The sequence below is a fragment of the Perognathus longimembris genome, chromosome 10, assembly GCF_023159225.1.
Source record: "Perognathus longimembris pacificus isolate PPM17 chromosome 10, ASM2315922v1, whole genome shotgun sequence".
NCBI classification, from domain to species: Eukaryota; Metazoa; Chordata; class Mammalia; order Rodentia; family Heteromyidae; genus Perognathus; species Perognathus longimembris.
The window spans coordinates 19,788,532-19,809,630 of NC_063170.1; the positions used below are offsets into that span (position 1 = coordinate 19,788,532).

At 45.8% G+C, this 21,099-nt stretch overlaps 1 protein-coding gene across 1 annotated transcript; it reads right to left on the minus strand.

Moving 5' to 3' along the window:
* Positions 1–125: 125 nt before the first annotated feature.
* Ccdc113 (coiled-coil domain containing 113) lies at positions 126–20,448 on the minus strand. The gene is made up of 9 exons (XM_048355087.1): positions 20,348–20,448; positions 17,824–17,950; positions 14,208–14,363; positions 12,431–12,586; positions 11,901–11,981; positions 10,393–10,548; positions 3,438–3,545; positions 1,824–1,979; positions 126–212 (listed from the first exon to the last, which is right to left on the minus strand). Exons 1-9 carry the CDS (start codon positions 20,446–20,448, stop codon positions 126–128), a joined length of 1,128 nt encoding a protein of 375 aa, XP_048211044.1.
* Positions 20,449–21,099: the final 651 nt, after the last annotated feature.

Sequence of the window (21,099 nt, forward strand, 5' to 3'; positions counted from 1 at the left end):
GGAGTTGGGGCCACCAGTCAGCAAAGGGAACAGTCAGATGACCCCATGACTAGAAAAACACCCAGTCCTTTAATGGATCACTTGATCTACAAGCCATTCCTTTCCCATCTCCCCCCACCCACCCCTTATTTCTCAGGAGGGCCCATCGCCTGCAACTGCTCGTTGCTGGTTTTCATTTTATTCCAAGACTTGCGATAGCCTTTTAAGGACATCTGTGAAACAAAGGAGGAGAAGGAGAGAAAAACTGAGTTAACTGAGTATGTCTATTTCCAATGCAACCACTTCTCTCCCTGCAGAGGGTGCAGATGATATTGGCGGGGAGGGGAGAACACAGCTGGACAGAGGCTCCCAGGGGTCAGCTCCCACCCCAGAGACTATAAACCACATTGCCGGTTCCTGCGGACCCTGGGTTTCAGATCAGACCAGACCCAAGTTTGGATCTTAAATTCCTCCCTGCCAGGAAGCAGTCACAACAAAGACAGAAGGAAGTCACATGAGAAATATTGCTGGGACTCACATGTGAAAACGCCCAGCTCTCACTTTTCCAAGTATCCCAACTGGGTTTTTAAGCCACAGTAATGAGGTCTTTATAATGACCTCAGTGTTCGTGAGGGCTTTATGGTCCTGAGCTCTGCTTTTTCTGACAGCAGCATGTCATGGGCACATTACCCAGAGGTTGACAAGGGGCCAGGGAACTCCCATGCACAATGCACCACACCCAGAGGCTGCGGGATTGCTTAAACACGGCAAGACCATGGAATCCATGGAAACACACGCAATCGAGCACCAAGTGACATTCAAAATCCATTATTTTCTTATTTTAAAGAATGCTTCTCGGGGCTGGGAATGTGGCTTGGTGGTAGAGTGCTTAGCACGCATGAAGCCCTGGGTTCGATTCCTCAGCACCACATATACAGAAAGGGCTGGAAATGGCGCTGAGGCTCAAGTGATAGAGTGTTAGCCTTGAGCAGAAAGAAGCCAGGGACAGTGCTCAGGCCCTGAGTTCAAGCCCCAGGAATGGGGAAGAGGAAGGAGAAGGAGAAGGAGAAGGAGAAGGAGAAGGAGAAGGAGAAGGAGAAGGAGAAGGAGAAGAAGAAGAAGAAGAAGAAGAAGAAGAAGAAGAAGAAGAAGAAGAAGAAGAAGAAGAAGAAGAAGAAGAAGAAGAAGAAGAGGAAGAAGAAGAAGTAGTGGTGGTGGAAGAAGGAGGAGGAGGAGAAGAAGACAACGTCTCTATGTATAAAGTAACAGTCAGTATTCAGAAGCTTCTAGAATACATTATAGCAACAACTAAAAATACACCATCACTATAGTCTCTCCCTGATACCAAAACTAACAACAACAAAATACAAAAATAAAACAGAAACCAAATGCTTTAAAAGCCATTTGTCATTTTGCTTTTATAGCTGAAGCAATTGTTGAAACTTCTCACAGACAAAATATGTCCAGCCTGGTGGAAGTGGCTCATGCCTGTAAGCCTAGCTACTCAGGAGGCTAAGATCTGAGAATCATGGTTCAAAGCCAGCCCAGACAAGAAAGTCCATGACAGTCTTAGCTGCAATTAACCACCAGATAGCTGGAAGTGGAGCTGTGGCACTAGCCACGGGCTCAAGGCACTAGTCTTGAGAAAATAAAGCTCAGCGATAGAACCCAGATCCTGAGTTCGAGCCCCATGACAAGCACACAAACAACAACAACAAACCCCCCCCCCCCAAATGTCTCTATAATCTTGGGCCAACAAAGCAGAGCCCTAAACAAAAGTGTTGAGAACAGGAAAGATTTGGCAAGCCATGGAGAAGGCATCCCACCTGGAGCCTCAGGCTCACCTCTGCAATCTCCACTTTCCTCTCCCACATCTTGATGGTCTTCTCTAGGTCCCCATTGAGGATCTTCTCCCGGACGTACATCATCACCGGCGGTGCCCGGAACTCAGACAGCTGCTTCCTCAACTTCCTGTTCAAAGACTCAGCCTTGGCCCGGTCCTGCATTGGAAAAGGCAGATTAGCCCCAGGGATATCTGGAGGCTCCTGCTCAGAGGACTCTGTGGCACTGGCAGCTCTCTGCGGTCCTAGTGTAGTTCTAGAAACAGTGGTTACTAGGGATTGAAGGCCACTTGCTTGCTAGGCAAGCCACTCCACTACTCAAACCATGTTCCCAGGCCTTTCGCAGGTTTTTTTGTTTGATTCCTCAGATAGGGTCTTCAATTTCTGGTGATGCATGATCTCACCATCATCAACGCCTGTGTAGCTGGCAGGACAGGCCACCATGCCCAGTCAGATCGTAATGTTTTCATGCCAGTGAGAAACACCTGCCTTTTCTTTCCCTCCATTTCCTTTCCTGTCCCTACCTCATCCCAACTTTTTTGGTTTTGGTTCTGGCTTCTGTTTATTGAGACAGGGTCTTGCTACATAGCCCAGGCTGTCCTTGAAGTTACTATGTGACACAGCTTGGCCTCAAACTCCTGATCCTCCTGTCTCTGCCTCCAGAGACTGGGGAAATAGGCCTATGCTAACACACCCAGCTTCCCTTCGCTGCTTGCTTTCTTCCCTTTCTCCCTTACTAAGGAATGTGATTTCTTTTTCTTTCTTTCTTTCTTTCTTTTTCTTTTTCTTTTTTCTTTATTTTGCCAGTCCTGGGGCTTGGGCTCAGTGCCTGAGCATAGTCCTGGCTTCTTTTTGCTCAAGGCTAGCAATATACCTTTTGAGCCACAGTGCCACTTCTGGCTTTTTCTATGTATGTGGTGCTGAGGAATTGACCCCAGGGCTTCGCGTATGCAAGGCAAACACTCTACCACTAGGCCATGTCCCCAACCCCCTTGTGATTTCTTCGTAAGAAAAAAAGTCTATTTGATTTTACTTTGACTTCATACACATAAAATTTGCTACTTTCTTTGTGTCAGTCCTAGGGCTTGAACTCATGTTCTTGGTTGGCTTTTTCAGTTCAGCCACAGCTCCACTTCCCGTTTTTTTGCTAGTTAATTGGATAAGAGTCTCATGGACTTTTCTGACTGGGCTGGCTTCAAATTGTGATATTCAGATTTCAGCCTCCTGAGTGGCAAGGATTACAAGCACGAGTCCTCAACATCCAGCTTCTTAAACCATTTTTAAACATTAAGCACATTCACACCATGGTACGATCCCCCTCACCATGTGTCTCTAGAACTTTCCTTCTTCCCAAACTGTAACTGGGTCCCTTTAAGCAATCCCATTCTCTACAGATCTCTTAAAGAATTGGACTCTTCGGAATGTCGCCCACACAGTGAATGTAACATTACTAGGCTGTAAGTCCAGCTTCTGATCTGATGGCTCTGAGCTATTTTGCCTTTTGTGATTGGCCTTCTCTCGGGAAGCCATCAAGAATCTAGGATCTTGGTAGACATACACGCAAGCACTGCGGGCAGGAGACAAACATCAGAAATGACATGTTTTGCTCTCTCCTACCTCTTCAGCATGTACGGTTTCTTTTTCAATTTTTTCAAGTAGCTCGGCTCTCATTACAATGTCCTTGTCCAGGTTGACGTTCAGTTCCATTGCCCGGTGAAGCTTGCTCTGAAACACAAATCTTCCATTAAGAGCTTGAGAGACAAACGCACCAGTGGCTCACACCTGTAATCCTAGATACTCAAGAGGCTTAGATCTGGGGCTGGGAATATGGCCTAGTGGCAAGAGTGCTTGCCTCCTACACATGAAGCTCTTGGTTCGATTCCCCAGCACCACATATATGGAAAACGACCAGAAGGGGCGCTGTGGCTCAGGTGGCATAGTGCTAGCCTTGAGTGGGAAGAAGCCAGGGACAGTGCTCAGGCCCTGAGTCCAAGGCCCAGGACTGGCAAAATAAATAAATAAATTAATTAATTAAAAAAAAAAAACAAGAGGCTTAGATCTGAGGATCAAAGGTCCAAACCAACCAGAGCAGAAAAGTCTAAGATACTATTTCTAACCAAAAAGAAAAATGCTGAACTGGAGGAGTGGCTCAAGGGGTGGTAGAACACCAGCCATGATCAGGCAAGCTGAGCAAGAACACAAGGTTCTGAGTACAAGCCTTAATCAAGTACTAGCATTAACAAAGAAATTTGCCAGATGTTCATGGCCATGCCCATAATCCTAGCCATTCAAGAGGCTGAGATCTAAGCTAGGCCTGGCAGGAAAGTTTATGAGACTCTATTTCCAATAAACCAGAGTGGAGCTGTGGCTCAAGTGGTAGAGCGCTAGCCTTAAGCAAAAAGAAGCTCAGGAACAATGCTCAGGCCCCATGACCAGCACAGGAAAAAAAAAAAAAAAGGTGGTGGGGAGTGGATGGAGGAGAATCGAGGTGCTCCAGAAATCTGGGCCTTCCTTTGTACAGGTCTCCAGAATCTTGAGGACTGGGGACTAAATGGGGAAGCGAAGTGGTTAGACACACGTGGGCCCAAATCCCGCCCCACTCTTCCTAAGTGCAACTTTGGGCAAGTCCTAGAACTCCTTGAATACTGGTGCAGTCACCATCTGGTAAAGAACTGGACACAGTGCCTGGTGTGTGAACACTTTCAGGTGCCCTGATCTCCTCCAGACGTAGAAATTGTGGTGGGAAGGACTACCACACGGTGGATGTGACCCCTTGCCCTCTTATAGGTGAGAAAACTGACCCTCAGGAAGGTGAAGCAACCGGCCACAGATCACACAAACAGTAGGAGCCAGGATCTGGAGCCAGGCAGTATGATTCTGCTGTCCATGGGTCCACTAGGGCCCAGGGCAGGGGCTGGAATCTCATAGAAGCTGCCTGGAAGATTCTCTCTGTGTCATCTGAAAGTCCATTCTTCCCAGCCTCCAGCTTCTTACGTGGGAATAAACCCTGCGGAATAAACCCTGCCCGTGGATCTGTCAGCCCGTAAGGAGCTGGGATGTGTTCTGCTTGGCTGAGAAGTGGGCCAGTACAAGAAGCTAGAGATGTCAGAGGGTTCATTGGTCCAACAAACCTTGAACACCCTGCACCAGGCAACAACTATTGGAACAATCTAGGCCTGTCTCCAGGAGGCCAGGCTCAGCCAAGAGGTGAGGAGGCTGGCAGATCACTGCAGAAAATTTGCAGCAGCCTTACTGTGCCAAGCAGAGACTATGCCAAGGCAGTGGGGGAGGGGAGAGCTGTTCTGTCATGGACATGCTGGGGGGGGTGGGAATGGAGTCAAATATGGTTCCAGGAGTTGAAGGCATGACTCAGTTGGTGAAGTGTCATCCAATGAGTGAAAACATCAGATATGAGTTGAAGTCCCTGTCTCAGACAAAAAAAAAAAAGAAAGAAGAAAGAAAAGTATGGGAAGAGGGAAGACAAAGAGACCTTCCAAACCAAGGAAAGAGCCTGGGGGAAGAGGGTGGCAGATCTATAGAGTCACAAAGTAGAGGTGGAGGGAGAAGGGAAGAGAAGGGAAGGGAAAGGGTGTGGTTATGGGGTTATAGGGTGTCAAAACTTAGAGCAGCAGAGCCTGGAGCTACCTGCTGGGGAGACCTCAGGCTCTGAGTCATTCTCCTTGCCACTTGTTACTTTTTGGGGGGGGTACAGGTCTTGGGGCTTGAACTCAAGGCCTGAGCACTGCCCCTGAACTTCTCTTGCTCAAAGTTAGTGTTCTACTACTTGTGCCACAGCTCCACTTCTGGACTTTTGGTGGTTAATTGGAGATAAGAGTCTCATGGACTTCCTTGTCTGGGTTGGCTTTGAACTTCAATCTTCAGATCTCAGCCTCTGGAACTTCGAGAATTACAGGCAGGGATGAGCACTGGTGCCCAGCCACTCCCCTTCCTAAAGGTTCATTCTTTTTTTTTTTTGGCCAGTCCTGGGCCTTGGACTCAGGGCCTGAGCACTGTCCCTGGCTTCTTCCCGCTCAAGGCTAGCACTCTGCCACTTGAGCCACAGCGCCGCTTCTGGCCGTTTTCTGTATATGTGGTGCTGGGGAATCGAACCTAGGGCCTCGTGTATCCGAGGCAGGCACTCTTGCCACTAGGCTATATCCCCAGCCTAAAGGTTCATTCTTGTTCCATGTCTTTGTGTGGATGGCACTATATTGATGGGGTTAGCAGGGGCTGTGGTGGGGGAGGCAGGGAAGGGCGGGAACTCTAGCAAACTAGCCATCAGGTGTGGGGAGGGGAGAGGACTCAGGCAAGTGGGATGGAATAGCCAGGACATAGCAAGGCAACCCTGTCGTTGCTGGGGCAAGGTTTCCATGAAGACATGGTGGAGCCAATACGTGATGTTGGGCAGAGGGGTCAGGAATCTGAAAAGGCCACTTCTGAAAAGGAGTCATAACTTGTGACCCTGTCTAGCAAACCACCACAGACACTGCAGCTTAAGTCCACAGCCATTTTATTTATTTTTTTTGCTGGTTTTTCTTTTTTCTCCCCCTCATTCCTGGAGCTTGAACTCAGGGCCTGGGCATTGTCCCTGAGCTGCTTTTTTGCTCAAGGCTGCCATTTGAGCCCCAGCTCTACTTCCAGCTTTTTGATGGTTAACTGGAAGTAAGAGCCTCATGGACTTTCTTGCTTGGGCTGGCTTCAAACTGCTCCTGAGGAGCTAGGATTACAGGCGTGAGACATCTGGGGTCAGCTCCATAGCCATTTCTTATCTTTCTTTTTCTACAAAGCAGAAGACTGGCCATACTTAAGCTAGTTTCTCTGCTCATGATGCCACTGGCCTGAAACCAGTATTGACCAGGTTGGTGGGTATCATCTGGGACATAGGGTCCCTCTCCAAGCTCACTGGCTGTTGGTAGAACTCATTTCCTTGTACCAAGGTGCTATTTCCTTTCTGGTTGTCAGCAGGTGTCTCTCAGCTCTTGGAGGCCACTCTAAGACCCCGTCCACATGACTTTCTCTATCTTCAAGCAATAGCTGAGAACTTTTGACCCAAAAAATACCACTTTTGCTTCACCTCCCTCTCTCTTGCAAAGAAATTCTGCTTTCAGTAGGTTCATGTGATTAGGCCAGGCCCACCTGGCTATTTCTCCATTTTAGGGTCAACTATGCCGTATAACATTACCTAAGCAACAGATATAGCCTGATGGTCAAAGCTGTCACACCAGAGCTCTGGCTGGCACTGTTTAGGATATATGCCCCAGGGGCAAGCTTCTGGGGACATCTTTCAATTCTACCTTCCTCCAGATACCCAGTCATTAGTTGAAAGTGACTCATGAGCCAGAGTCTGCTGGCTCACACCTGTAATCCTAGCTACTCAGGTTAAGCCCTGGAGGATCAAGGTTCAAGGCCAGTCCAGAAAGCAAAGCTCAATAGACTCCACCTCCAAAATAACTAGCAAAAAGCAGAGCTGGAAGCATGGGGTAGGTGGTAGACCACCAGCTGAGCAAGTGTGAAGCCCATAGTTTAAACTTGAGGGCTGCCCACCAAAAATTAAAGAGTGCGGCGTGGCAGCTGTGCCGGCCCCCCAGGCAGAGGAGGCTGTGTCTATCTGCGAGGTCTAAGTGCTATCCCTCGAGCTCTTGACCTTGTATTGACCTGGTAATTTTGCCAGTAGAGAGATTATTCTGCATGTTGTTAACAAGGTGTCATACCACCAGATATACACCTGAATTCTCAGCAGTTTATTCTTAGCTGAACACACCTGCTCTGGCCAGCCTATCCTTGGTGCTGATACAGCACAGCCTAGACAAAATCCCTGACACAAGACCTCAGCTCTCCCTCAGCAGACCCACCATCCAATCCCTCCCCCTGAGTGGGTCCTGCTCCCCAAGCCACAGCCGCTCTGCCTCTGTTTCCTTGGGCAGAGCTGAGAATGGGGACATGGAGGAAGTGGGCCTGGTTCCTACCCTCGCCTAGTACTTGGGTCCACTTGTGGGTGTCCCCTCAAACGCCCCTCCCCCTCCATGTTTTGTCCGCTATCATTTGCAACAGGCTCTGGACCAGAATGGCTCCTTCAGCCACCTGTGGCCTGTGCTACCGCTGCTGCTCTAGTACTGCCAGTAATCTACACTGAGTTTAGGGGTGCCCTGCTGAGCTCAGCTCTGCACCTGGCAGCTTCCCTACATAAATCAGCAGCAAGACCAAACAGGTCCCTATCAGTTTCAGGGTAAGGTGGAGGTCCCACGTGACCTGAGCATGAGCTCCCGGCTCTGCTGCAGTCGTAGGCACTGACTTGGTGAGGATGCCACTGATCAGATACCAAGTGCTGGTGCAATAAGCTCTGAGGATGACCTGCTGGACAGCTGGATGCTTATGACACATCCATTTCTATATGCTCGCAGAGTATTTCCTGCATCTTCCATGGAGGAGGGGAGGCAGATGAATGGGACACAGTGGGCTGGGAGTCCCAGCTCTGTCTCTAAGCTGAGTCTGAATCTGGCAAGTAGTCTGTATCTTTGAGCCTTGGGATTCTTTTTGTTAAAGAAAAATGTAAGCCTGGTAAGAAAAACATAAGCCTGGTCTAAACATATTCAAATAACTTTTTTTTTTTTGTCCATATCAGGGCTTGAACTCAGAACCACATAATCACTGTTGCAGTTAACCAGACTGGGCTGGCTTCAGACCTCAAACATCATATTTCTGCCTTCTTTGAAGCTAGGATTACAAGCATGGATTCTGGATGCTTGCTGACAACCTCAAATTAAGAGAGAGAGAGAGAGAAAGAGAGAGAGAGAGAGAAAGAGAGAGAGAGAGAGAGAGAGAGAGAGAGAGAGAGAGAGAGAGAGAGAGAGAGAGAGAGAGAGAGCGCACATGCTACTCCTGGCACTTGAACTCAAAGCCTTTGTGCTGTCTCTTAGCTTTATTGCTAGGCTTAGTGCTCTACTATTTGAGTGTCCGCTCCAATCCCAGATTTTCTGTTGGTTAATCAGAGATTAGTATTCTATTGACTTTCCTGCCCAAGCTGAACCTCATTCCTCAGATTTCAGCCTCTTGAGTAACTAGGATTACAGGCATGAGCTACCAGCACCCAGCTTCAAATTTATAGTTTTCTTCTCTCTCTCTCTCTTTTAGGTCCAAGACTGGGACTCTACCTTGATACCTGCTGCTTTTACTCACTAGTTAGCCCTCTACCAACTGAGCCAACCCTTCAAATTTACATTGTTAAACAACACTATGTGGGTCAAAGGACATTGCATAGTGAGTTATCTAGGTCTGTAGCCACCATTGTTATTTGGGCACTAGGCCAGGAAGGAGCAGTCTTTTTCTACAAAGAATCAGATAGTAAATAGTTTAGGTTTTGGCAGGCACAGAGGCAAATATTGCATACATTATGTAATTATTTATATTAGCAAGAGAAAAAAATCCCCAAATTCCAATGGTATACTGATGAAATTAAAAGTGCAAGAACTGACTATAATATTTTAGAATTGAGGTCTGCTCGTGAGAAGAGTGAATTTCTGGAGGAGAAGTCAGTTTTCCTTCCCTGGGTTTCAGAGTTAATGTTTTCTATCATCTAATTTGCTGCAAACGTCTTCTGTAAGAGCCATTCTTAGCTCACAGGCCAGTGGGTAGGACACACTTGTCCAGCCTGCTAACCACTATGATGACAGTCAGACGATAGTCACTCCTAGTCACTCACAAGGAAGCCAGATGGCCTGGTGTGCTGGGGACAGGCCCTATTCAGCCGATAGGCTCTACTTAATTATTAAGAGTGCCTTTTCCTTTCCCTAAGGCATTGCATTTGGGTGATAAATAATTTAGTCATTCTCTGATTTATAGCTGAGACTGTTTTCCTTTGTTGGGTGGTAAGCAGGGTAGTGCTTAATACATGCCTAAGTTAAACGCAGACTTAAATGTGATCAGCTTTTTAAAAACATCATGCATAAAAATCACTCAGAGAGATGGGCACTGGTGGATCACACCTATAACCCTAGCTCCTCAGGAGGCTGAGATCTGAGGACTGAGGTTCAAAGCCATCCCCGGAAAGAAAGTCTGTGATACTCTTAACATTTAATGAACCACCAAAAAAGCTGAAAGTGGAGTTGCTGCTCCAGTGGTAAAGTGCTAGCCTTGAGCAAAAAAGCTCAGGGACCGTGTCCAGTTCCCAGGACTGGCACACACAAACCAAAAATAAAACCAAAAAAATCATCTGGAAAATTCAAAACGAAGTGACAGGCATGGGCTCCCCCTCTAATCCAATCAGTCTGTGTGGGACCAGGCACTGTTTTGTTACTGCTTTTGTTTGTCTACACACATATACACACTCACACACATATATGTGTGTGTAAATATATTCTGTGTGTGTATGTATACACACACACACATATGTGGGTGTCAGGCTGCCAGAGTTGTGGGAGGGAATTTTAGGGGGCGTGGCTTTGGTGAGAGGAGTCAGGAGAGTGCTGGGTGAACCTGCAGGAGAACTTCCCTAGGGCTGGCCCGGTGGGTGTGGGCGCCAGTCCAAGGTGCTGTGCGCTGGGGTGCCTGGGCTCTGGGTCGGGCTGAGTCTTACTTTGTATGCATTAAGGACCTGCAGGGTGCTTCCAGAGGCCATCTTCAGCTGGATCAGCTCTTGATTCCTTGCTTCAATCATCTCTAAAAACTGAGCATTTTCAATCTTCAACTGCTGAAAATCAACATCATGGAGGGCCTCGCCAACCTCTTCCTTCTACAGCTCAGAAAGAAGGAAAGATGGTTGTTCAGGTGTGATTTCTGAACATAGCCTCCCACCCAGTAACTCCAGGATGAAAGTTTGGAGATCTCTCATCATTTAGTCATTCAACAAATGTTCTGGGCAACTGTGCTCAGCACCGGGGATGGATATTTGAGTTAATACAGTATTCCCTGGCCCAGATAAAGTGTGGTGCTGAGGAATGGGACAGGGACACATGGGAGTCTTAGGGTGGGCAAGGAGAGTCCTCCCTCAGGGAGTGGAGCCCAAATAAGGCCATAAGGAAGACCAGGGATCCAGGCATTAAAAGGTCATTTGTAGCTGGGCACTAGTGGCCCATAAATGTAATCCTAGCTACTCAGGAGGTTGAAATCTGAGGATTTTGATTTGAAACTAGCCCAGGCAGGAAAGTCTGTGAGACTCTTATCTCCTATAAACTACCAATTTTTTTTAAGCCGGAAGTGAAGCGGTAGCTCAAGTGGTAGAGCACTGACTTTAAACAGAAGAAGCTCAGGGACAGTGCCTAGGCCCGGAGTTCAAGCCACAGGACTGGCTCACACAAAAATGTCATTTGTAAACCTGAAAAGTCCCAGAAAAAATAACCCATATATTCCCCTCCTTTGTACCTAAGTTGTTTCTACAGGGCTGGGTGTGTTATAGTATCAGGCTCCTTACTTGATTTGCCCTCACACTGCCTGCCCAGCTAGGCCTCTGCCATCTTAAATTTGTGGCTACATTTGTCCAACTTGGAGGCAGTTGTGAAAACTTCTCCCCAAACAGTAATTTCTTTCAGCCCCAATGTCACTAGTCTTCCAGTTCCCACACTCTCCACCTGTTCTTCTCCGTGGACAATCCCTGTCTCCCTGATTTCTCTGCACAGTAGCTGAGTGACTTTCCTATTAGCTGCTATAAGGTCAAAATTATGACAAATGTTGTGGCCTAAAATAATGCACATTTATTATCTTATAGTTGTGGCCAGAACTCTAAAATGGGTTTTGGAGCTACACCCAGGATACTGCCAAAGCCTGCTCTTGACATTTCCAGCTTCTAGAAGTTTCCTGTATGCCTTGGCTCATGACCCTTTCCTGTTTCTCATCACTTTGATCTCTGCTTCCCTTGTATCTTCTTTTACCCTCCCAACCGGCTCACATAAGGAAAGAGATGACATTGAGTCCAAGATCACCTCCCCATCTCAACGTTCTTAATCACATTTGAAAAATCCTTTCGTTGGGAAAAAGTCACAGATCCCAAGAGTTACGGGCAGGAGCAGCTTTGGTGGGCATGAAGGCTATGATCCAACCTGCCTTTGAAAGGAAAGATAGAAGAAAGGGGGAAAAAAAAGCACATACCTGTCGCAATTGTAAAAGCATTTTTTTCCTCTGAACTTTGAGAGAAACGTTTTTCAAACATAATTTATCCTTCATATTATCCTAAGGAATAAAAGCATATTATAATCAATTTCTCTTCTTTTTTTTTCCATGTGGGTTTGAAAAGTAGATATGGGGCTGCAAACCAGACCTTGAACCCTCATGTTCTATTATCTATTTGAAGCCCTTTTATTCCAGGTCCCCTTTCACACATGGGTAGCACGCAGAGGAAACTGGGCCTGCCCCGTTGCAATTTTTACATTGCTTTTCCATTCAAATGTATTCCAGTGTGGGGCTCCTGGACAAAGTGGTCTTATGGTTCTATAGTTCTTATTCTTGTAGTTGTTATTCTGTAGTTCTTATTCTTAGCTCACATGTCAGATTTAGTACAGCCGGCCCCAGGCTCCAGAGCTTGACCTGCTGGAAAGATCTCTGGAAATGAAGGCCTCCTATACCTCTCCCCCCTACTCCCAGCTTCTCCCTTTCTAAGATCTATCCAGCAGCCAACTCACCCTCCGGCGGTTCATTTCCTCTATGTACTTCATCACTTTTTGGGTGGCCAAAATACTTCCTTTCTTCTTGGATATGGTTTTTAGAATATCCTTTTCAAAGTCATGCACTGCTCTCTGAACTTCGATCCAGCGAATTTCAGCTTCCTCGATGATAGCCTGGGAGAGTCAGAATGAAAGGGAAAAGTTTCCCATAATTCCCAAGGGCACATTCCCTAAGGATACCTAAATCCCCAGGCTGCCCTTATGGTCCAATGTATAAAACCTCTTAGTCTTAGAAAGATAAATACAAACCTGATTACCTGAATATTATTTTGTTGTCTAAAAACTAGGAGGCACACCTCAGAGGATTGATGGTACCCACAAAAGGGTGGGGCAAACAAACAAAAGCAAAGTGTCTCCTATCTCTGTAAAAAGGTATTTGAAATATTATTTGCCCATTAAAAATTGTGTTATGTTAAATTATCTGGAAGGACATAAGGCAAAACCTTAATCACAGTTAAGTCTAGAGAATTGAGTTAGGAAGGAGGTAAGACACATACATTTCTGTAACTTCAAAAAGATGTTATAAGTAAAAATATTATATATATTTATATATATGGGGAAAGAGAGATGTCTGACACCTAGCAGGTTAGCATAGCCAAGGCTCCTTTAACTTGCTGGAAGTGTCCACTTGCAAAGAGAAAAGAAGGGGACAAGTCACAAGGATAGGAAGAGAGGGAAGGAGAAAGAGGTTCTGATGGTTCATTTATGGGAGACATGGATCAACTTGACATGTCCTGTGGAAGGAAGCAACAAGTGTGATTCTACATTTGTTCTTTTCAGTAGAAAGACAGAAAGAGCTATCTGTTTGTATAGCACATGGTTCTCAAAGGCAAGCCAACAACTTCATCCTGAGAACAATCCAATCAACAGGAAGGTTTCTTCCTTCCCTAGAGGAGAAACCACTGGGTTGTACTCACTGGGGGATACTGTCTTGGAATCCATCAGACCCTGGACCATGCACGCAATACACAAAGGACAACTTAGGGAGTTGTTTTTGTTTTTTACCAATCACTCACTTAAACATCAAACTCCTTTTATGATTAAAGACGTGTAAACTCTTGAAGGTATTCAGGGTTAGTGTGGATATGGTTTTTGTTTTAAAGACTCCATCTCTTCAATCCATATACTAAAATACTTAGATAAATAATATGACTAGTATTCACTTCCTAATGACACTGGGAGTGAGGAAAAACTTGGTTGGGGGCAGTGATAACAGAAGAACATCACTCCATTGGCAAGGGTTGCACTGTGGTATCAAGTACAGAGGGCTTTGTTCTGTTACTTTACTACTCTAGAGTGTTTTGGAAAAAAATTAAGATAGTTTTAAATGTGTTGTCTCCTCAACGAAGTGACAAGTTCTTTAAAGGGAGGGAAGGAGCCAAGCGCCGGTTGCTCATGCCTGTAATCCTAGCTAATCAGGAGGCTGAGATCCGAGGATGTGATTCAAAGCCAGCCCAGGAAGGAAAGTTTGTGAGACTCCTATCTCCAATTAATCACCAGAAAACTGGAAGTGGCTCTGTGGCTCAAGTGGTAGAGTGCTAGCCTTGAGTTGATGAGCTCAGGGACAGTACTCAGACCCAGAGTTCAAGCCCCAGGACCAACAGAAAGAAAAAAAAAAGGGGAGGGAGGGTCTCAGCTTGTCTTATCCTGCCTGTGTCTCTTCTAATAACCTGGACATGCCAGAGGCACTGCCTGAGGAGGTGTAAGTGGGGGCCCAGGAAGGACAAAGGGATACCTCATGATGCTGCAGGTCCCGTTCAGCATTGGCCCTCATGTGCCTTAATTCATCCTTCGTGTCTTCTAGCTCTCTTTGTACAAGCTCAAGTTTTTGGTCCACAGCCAGTCCTGTCAAACGGTCTGTACGGGACTTGGATTTCCGTCTACTTCGAAACTATAAACCCAAGAGAAACAAAGTCACTGTCAAAGAGGAATTGGTAGCATTCACCAGTGGCTCATACCTGCCATCCTAGCTACTTAGGAATCTGAATCTGAGGATTGCAGTTCAAAGCCAGCTGGAGCAGGAAAGTCTGTGAGCCTCTTATGTATAATGAACTACCAGAAAGCTGGAATTGGCATCATGACTCAAGTGGTAGAGTGCTAACCTTGAGCAAAACAAAGCTAGAGGACAGCATTCAGGCCCCAAATGTAAACCCCAGAGCCAGCAGATACACTCAAAAATAGCCCAAGATGGATATCGAACGATCCCTAAGACCTGTCAGAACCTTCCTGAGTGAAGATAGGAAGGATAAATGCCTGGTGCAAAGAAACATATGAGGAAATGTTCAACATCCCTGGCAGTAAAGGAAATGCAAATAAAAACAACCCTGAGATACCACCTCACTCCAGTTAGAATGGCCTATACTCTGAACTCAGGCAACAACAAATGCTGGAGAGGGTGTGGGGAAAGAGGAACCCTTCTCCATTGTTGGTGGGAGTGCAAATTAGTACAACCACTTTGGAGAACAGTATGGAGGTTCCTCAAAAAGCTCAACATAGACCTACCCTATGACCCAGCCATACCACTCCTAGGCATCTATCCTGAACAACAGGTCTCAAGATATCAAAAAGACATCTGCACTTCCATGTTTATCGCGGCATAATTCACAATAGCCAAAATATGGAAACAACCCAGATGCCCCTCCACAGATGAACGGATCCAAAATATGGCACCTAGGGTCTGGGGATATGGCCTAGTGGCAAGAGCGCTTGTCTTGTATACTTGAAGCCCTGGGTTCGATTCCCCAGCACCACATATACAGAAAATGGCCAGAAGTGGTGCTGTGACTCAAGTGGCAGAGTGCTAGCCTTGAGCAAAGAGAAGCCAGGGACAGTGCTCAGGCCCTGAGTCCAAGGCCCAGGACTGGCAAAAAAAAAAAAAAAATATATATATATATATATATATATATATATATGGCACCTATACACAATGGAATACTACATAGCAATTAGAAATGGGGAAATATTGGTATTCGCAGGGAAATGGTCAGAACTTGAACAAATAATGTTGAGCGAGACAAGCCTAGAACACAGAAAACAAAGGGGCATGATCTCCTTGATATATGACTGTTAAGGTGGGGGGAAGGGGAGACAGTAGAGACCAGGTCTACAAAACCAAAAACTTCTTGTCAAATGGTATTTCCCACAGGTTTGGGTCAGCGACCTTACATTATGTAACTAAAACCAAACAACTACTCAACATATAAAGGTCAAAAATAGACCTCTCAGTGGATCACAATAGCTCAAAAGCTATGTATGTATGATTATATAAGACAAGGATAAGTAAACTCTACTGTTGACATTATATTTAAAGTCCTAGGTGAATTTCCTTTGGCGTATGCCACGTGGCTACTGTATATGTTTTCGGTGCACTGTGTATTGTATATATGTCTACCTGATCTAGGGAAGGGAAGAAAAACAGGGTGTAAGATATCACAGGAAATGTACACACTGCCCTATTATGTAACTGTATCCCATTTGCATAACACCTTGTCAAAAAATTTAATTAATAAATAAATTTAAAAAAATAAATGCCTGGTGAAGATATGCTGTTATGCTTTGAGTCTGAAATGTCCCTCAAAGTTTTGTGGGTTAAAGGCCCGATTCCCAGTATAGCAGCATTCAGCAGTAGTGCTTTTGAGAGGTGACTGGATTATGACATCTCTGACCTCATTAACAGCTTAATCCATTGGCAGGTGAGAGGTGACAGAAACTTGGGAAGTAGGACACTTTGAAGGGAGTGGGTTCTTTCAAGTGTGCCCTTGCGTGATCTGTCCTCCACATCTTTCTCTCTCTCTTTCTGACTGTTGTTGCCATGAAGTGAGTAGGCTTCTCCAACACATATTCCCGCCATGATAGTCAGCCTCACTTCAAGACCAAAGCCATGAAGACCTCTGAAACCAGGAGCCAAACTGAATCTTCCTTCTAAGTTGATTTCTCAGGTGTTTGTCACAACCACAAAAGACTGACACAGATTCTGAGGTTAGGCCGAAGGTGACTTAGATTTCCCAAGTCATCCTTGTAGTAAGACCTATTTTTGACAATAAACTGAAATTTAAAAAGGGAAATTTTTCTTGACAGAATATAATCCCACTGTAGATCGACAGTCAAAGTCATAGGAAGCCTCAATCTCAGAACTTCCTGCAGATAACACAGAAGAAAAACTGGGTTAGAAAGTTTTAGCAACACAGATAAACAAAAATCTTCCATTTTCCTAAGTATTTGAGGCAAAGGTCACAAGTGGGTGGCCCAGGAAATGTGTGGGCCTCAAAGTTTGCCTCTCAAATGAAAAGTCTATACACACACGGGCCCTCTGAGACATGACAACCACTCCACTCCTTAATGTGGCTGGACAGGCTTGTAAATAATCGCCCAAACCTAAGGGAATTCTTTCATATAAACTAAGACATTCTGGAAGAGTCAATCCACTGCTAAGTAAACCCAACTCTCTCACTTGAAAGAGAAATTCTGAAGGAAAGGAAGAATCAAAAGTAGAACAGGGGGATGTAGCTCAGTGGCAAAGTGCTTGCCTAGCAAGTGCAACATCCTGGGTTCGATCCCCAGTGCCAAGAAAGAAAAGACCAAAAAAAAAAAAAAAAAAAGTAGAACAGGGAATCAAGCACCAGTGGCTCACACCTTTAATCCTTGCTGCCCAGGAGGCTGCAATCTGAGAAGCTAATCCTAGGCAGGCAAATCTTCAAGACTCTTGTTTGTAATTAACCACCAAAAAGATGAACCTGGAGACCTGGCTCCCAAGCACTATCCACGAGCAAAACAACAACAACAACAAAAGAAAAAAACAAACAAACAAACAAGAGCATGAGAGCTTGAGCTCAAGCCCTAGTACAAGAGGGAGGGGGGAGGACAAGGACCAAGTGTGGTGGTATATGCCTATAATCTTAGCTAACCAAGTAGAGGTACAAGGCTTTTGGTCCAAGGCTGTCTGGCAAAAATGCAAGACTCTATCTGAAAAACAAACTAAAAGCAAAAAGACAGGAGTATGGCTCAAGTGATAGTTCAGTTGCCTAGTAAGTAAGAGGGTCCTGGGTGCAATGGCCAATACCACTAATTTTTTTTTTTTTAAGGAAGGACAGAGGTGTTAGAGGTGTGGCTCAGTTGGTAGAGCACTAGCCAATAGGTGAAAATAGCATGTACTGAGTCCCAGTGTCAGTCCTAAAAAAAAAACAAAAAGAAAAAGAAAAGGAAGGACAGGAACCATGGTAAGTCCCTTTGGCCAAAGAGGGGAACATCAAAACACAAAAATGTACCAAAATTTATGTATCAAAATACATAAATACTATTTACATTTAAGGGAATAAACAGATTATAATGGTTTTCAGCTCTCCATTGTGTACCTGTGCAAGATCCGCAGCAGAGACTTTGATGTCTGACAACCGGGGTGGCCGGTGGTCACCAGGCTCCAGTTTAGAGTAGTATTTCTCAAACATCTCTGTCTCCGTTCTAAGAGCTGAATTCCCATAGCTGAAAGGCAGAGGAACCTAAGTAAGTCCTAATAGGAGTTTACACCCCTGCAAAACCAGTCCTTAGTACTTACTAGCCACACTGACTTGCTGAAGTCAGTGTCTGACCTCTTTGTGTCTTACTTTCTTCACCCATAAAATGGGGTTGTATTTTAAGGCTGCCAGAAGGAATGTGAAAACTTTAGGCCAGATAGTTCTAGATCACTGAGTAAGGGCTAGTTAAGTATTTGGTGTCTTTATTATTATGTGTAATGAGCCACAAAATTCAGTGCACTGGTAGACTATTGAAAATGATTGGTTATTGGTTGTATCTTCAAGTGTCATGGAACTCATTTGTGAAATTCCTTCTTGAAGTAATAATGTCACCATCTTCAGATGTTTCCTTTGGTTTATGTTTCTCAGAAGTCTTACATCCAGTATCGATAGATAAAAGAATATGCTGAAATTTTTCATGAACAATAGAAAACTTTGAACAATGGTATTTAAACAACTAGAGATGAGAGATCAAGGCTTGTCTTGGATAAGCAAGATTATGATCTTTTTGAACTTCTTAATCTCTCACATCTATGCAATTTGGCATATTTTGTATATATGTGGGTGCATAATACACATACATATGCATATGTTAGAATACTGCTGATTTGTTATTGTTGTTTGGGCAGATACTGGAGTTTGAACTCCAAGACTTGCACTCACTCAGCTTGCTCACTTGGCTGGTACTCTTCCACTTGAGCCACGCCCTTAGCCCCGCTTTTTGCTGGTTATTTTGGAGATGAAGTTTTACAGACTTTAGTGCCTGGGCCGGGCTTCAAACTATGGTCCAGGATTGCAGTCATGAGTCACTGTTGCCCAGCTAGCATGGATGTTTTCATATATTATTGAGCTAATTCCTATTTGGCTAATTTTTAAGATTAGTGGAGAAGGCTCAGTGGTAAACACAAAATATCAAAGTATCTTGATTTTCCAGCATATACTATATTCATGGTGTAGCCATGGGGTTGCTCCTGAGTCCAGCACAACACAAACATTCCAGCACAAACATTCACTGGGTATGTGAACTTAGGGAAATAACCTCCCAGGATTGCTGTCATCGCTTAAGGTCATATATGCAAAATGCATGGCAAATAATAAGCACTCAAAAACTGGCAGCAACAGGCCAGCTGTGGCTTATTTATAGGTATATAAGGCAAGGTCTCCTTAGTTCCAGGAGTCAGCATACTCCGTGAGACCATTGATTTATAGAATGAATCTACATTATGGTATCCTGGTATCCCATTTACTTGCTAGGGTAGATACAAGTCAGAGAGCTAACAATAGTCCTTCCTCACTGTTTAGAGCCATTCTTTTTCTCTTTCTTTTTGTGCCAGTTCTGGGGCTTGAACTCAGGGACTGGGTGCTATCCCTGAGCTTCTTTTGCTCAAGGCTAGCAATCTACCACTTGAGCCACATCTCTACCTCCAGTTGTTGTTGTTGTTGTTGTTGTTGGTGGTGGTGGTGGTGGTGGTGGGGTGTGTGTGTGTGTGTAATTTAGTGGAGGTTGGAGTCTTTGGCACTGAGGGCTCATGCCTGTAATCCTAGCTATTCAGGAGGCTGAGATCTGAGGATCGTGGTTTGAAACCAGCCCAGGCAAGTAAATCCATGGGACTCTAATCTACAATTAACACTGAAAAGCTGGAAGTGGAGCTATGGCTCAAAATGGTAGAGTGTGGGCCTTGAGCAGAAAAGCTCAGGGACAAATCCCAGACCCTGAGTTCAAGTCCCTCAATTGACAAAAAACAAATTTTTTAAAAAAGTCTTGCAAACTTTCCTGCTTGGGTAGGCTTCAAACTGCAATCTTCAGATCTCAGCCTCCTGAGTAGCTAGATTACAGGCCTGAGCCACCAGGGCTTGGCTCTATCCCCATTCTTACGTCTGGGTTCTGCAATGTTGCCTAATGGGCAAACCATCCCAATTGCTTCCTTTCTACCTGGATGCCCTATTAATGTTAGCATTGGGAAGAGGTTTAGAGGTCATCTGAGGATTGTGCCCCTGGAGGCACAGAGCCTGGGACCAGGCAGACACCAGGCTCATGTTGTAGCTTCACGAACCTTCACCTGTAACCCTTGGGGTTGCTGGTGAGGCTAGAACTTTACCTTGGGGGTTTACACTCCTTCACCCCGACCTGGTTTCCTTTACCCCTCCACCCCATCCTGGTTTTATCAACAGCGTGTTAGGTCATTGGAGGCCCTGGGTCCACCACGCAAAGAGAAGTTCCTTTTCTACTTGGGGGGGAGGGGTTGAGGAGGGGCCTCAGTTTCCCCACTGTCCATGGCCGGTCTCCATGCGGGAGGTTTTAGGCCGCGGGGGCGGAGGGGGTCACACGGAGGGGCGGTGGCCCACGGAAGCCGCCGGCGGATACCTGAGCTCATCCACCAGCCCGCACAGCTGGATAACAGGCAGGTCACTCTCCTCGCTCCCCTGGGAATCGGTGAGGCCGCTATCGCTCTCATCGTCAGTCATCCCGCTGGCTGAGCGGCCCCAGCCCGAGTCTGGTCGGTCCCACGAGCCCTTGTTGCTCGCGGCCATGCGTCACTCACACCACGACCCAGCCGCGAGTAGCCAGCTGCGCGTAGCCAGGACAACCGGCCGCGGTGAGCATGGGCGGGGCGTCCTGAGGCCACTCCCATCGCCCCCTGCCTATCGGCGAGGGGGGTGGAGCCAGGCTGCTGGCCTCGCCCAGAGGCCTAGATGGTGCATTTTCACCCTGAAAGTTGGGGGGGGACCTTTCAGCGTGGGTTTATTCAGCCCCCCTTCCATCTGGCACGGCGCTGAGTTTCATCTATGAAAATCCTTGCGATACTGTCTGTTAGGCCGTCCATTCTTATCACCAGGGAGGGATGTGCCTAAGTAAGGACTGGATATCCATTATGTCCTGGTGCAATGCACTTAAGAGTGACCAGTTTGGCTCTCAAAGGGCTTCCAGTTAAATGAGGGAGATTGCCCCTGTACAAGCGGTTGTGGCCTGGGGTGATGATAGGGACAAACCGAATGGTGCTGTGCACTTAGGAGTGGTTAAGGTGGCAAATTTTAGTTTTGTAGTTTTTTGACCACCTTAAATTATTTTTTTTAAACAAAGATTTATTTATCCGTACGGTATTTTTTTTTTCCCTT

Bases quoted from the DNA above. Each gene is read 5' to 3' on its own strand.
- Ccdc113 (XM_048355087.1), bottom strand. From the start codon at position 20,448: ATGACTGACGATGAGAGCGATAGCGGCCTCACCGATTCCCAGGGGAGC. The intron at 14,364-17,823 runs GTACACAATGGA...TTGGGTTTATAG, and splicing joins CTGCTGCGGATCTTGCACAG to TTTCGAAGTAGACGGAAATC. The intron at 213-1,823 runs GTGAGCCTGAGG...TTTGTTTCACAG, and splicing joins GGAAAGTGGAGATTGCAGAG to ATGTCCTTAAAAGGCTATCG.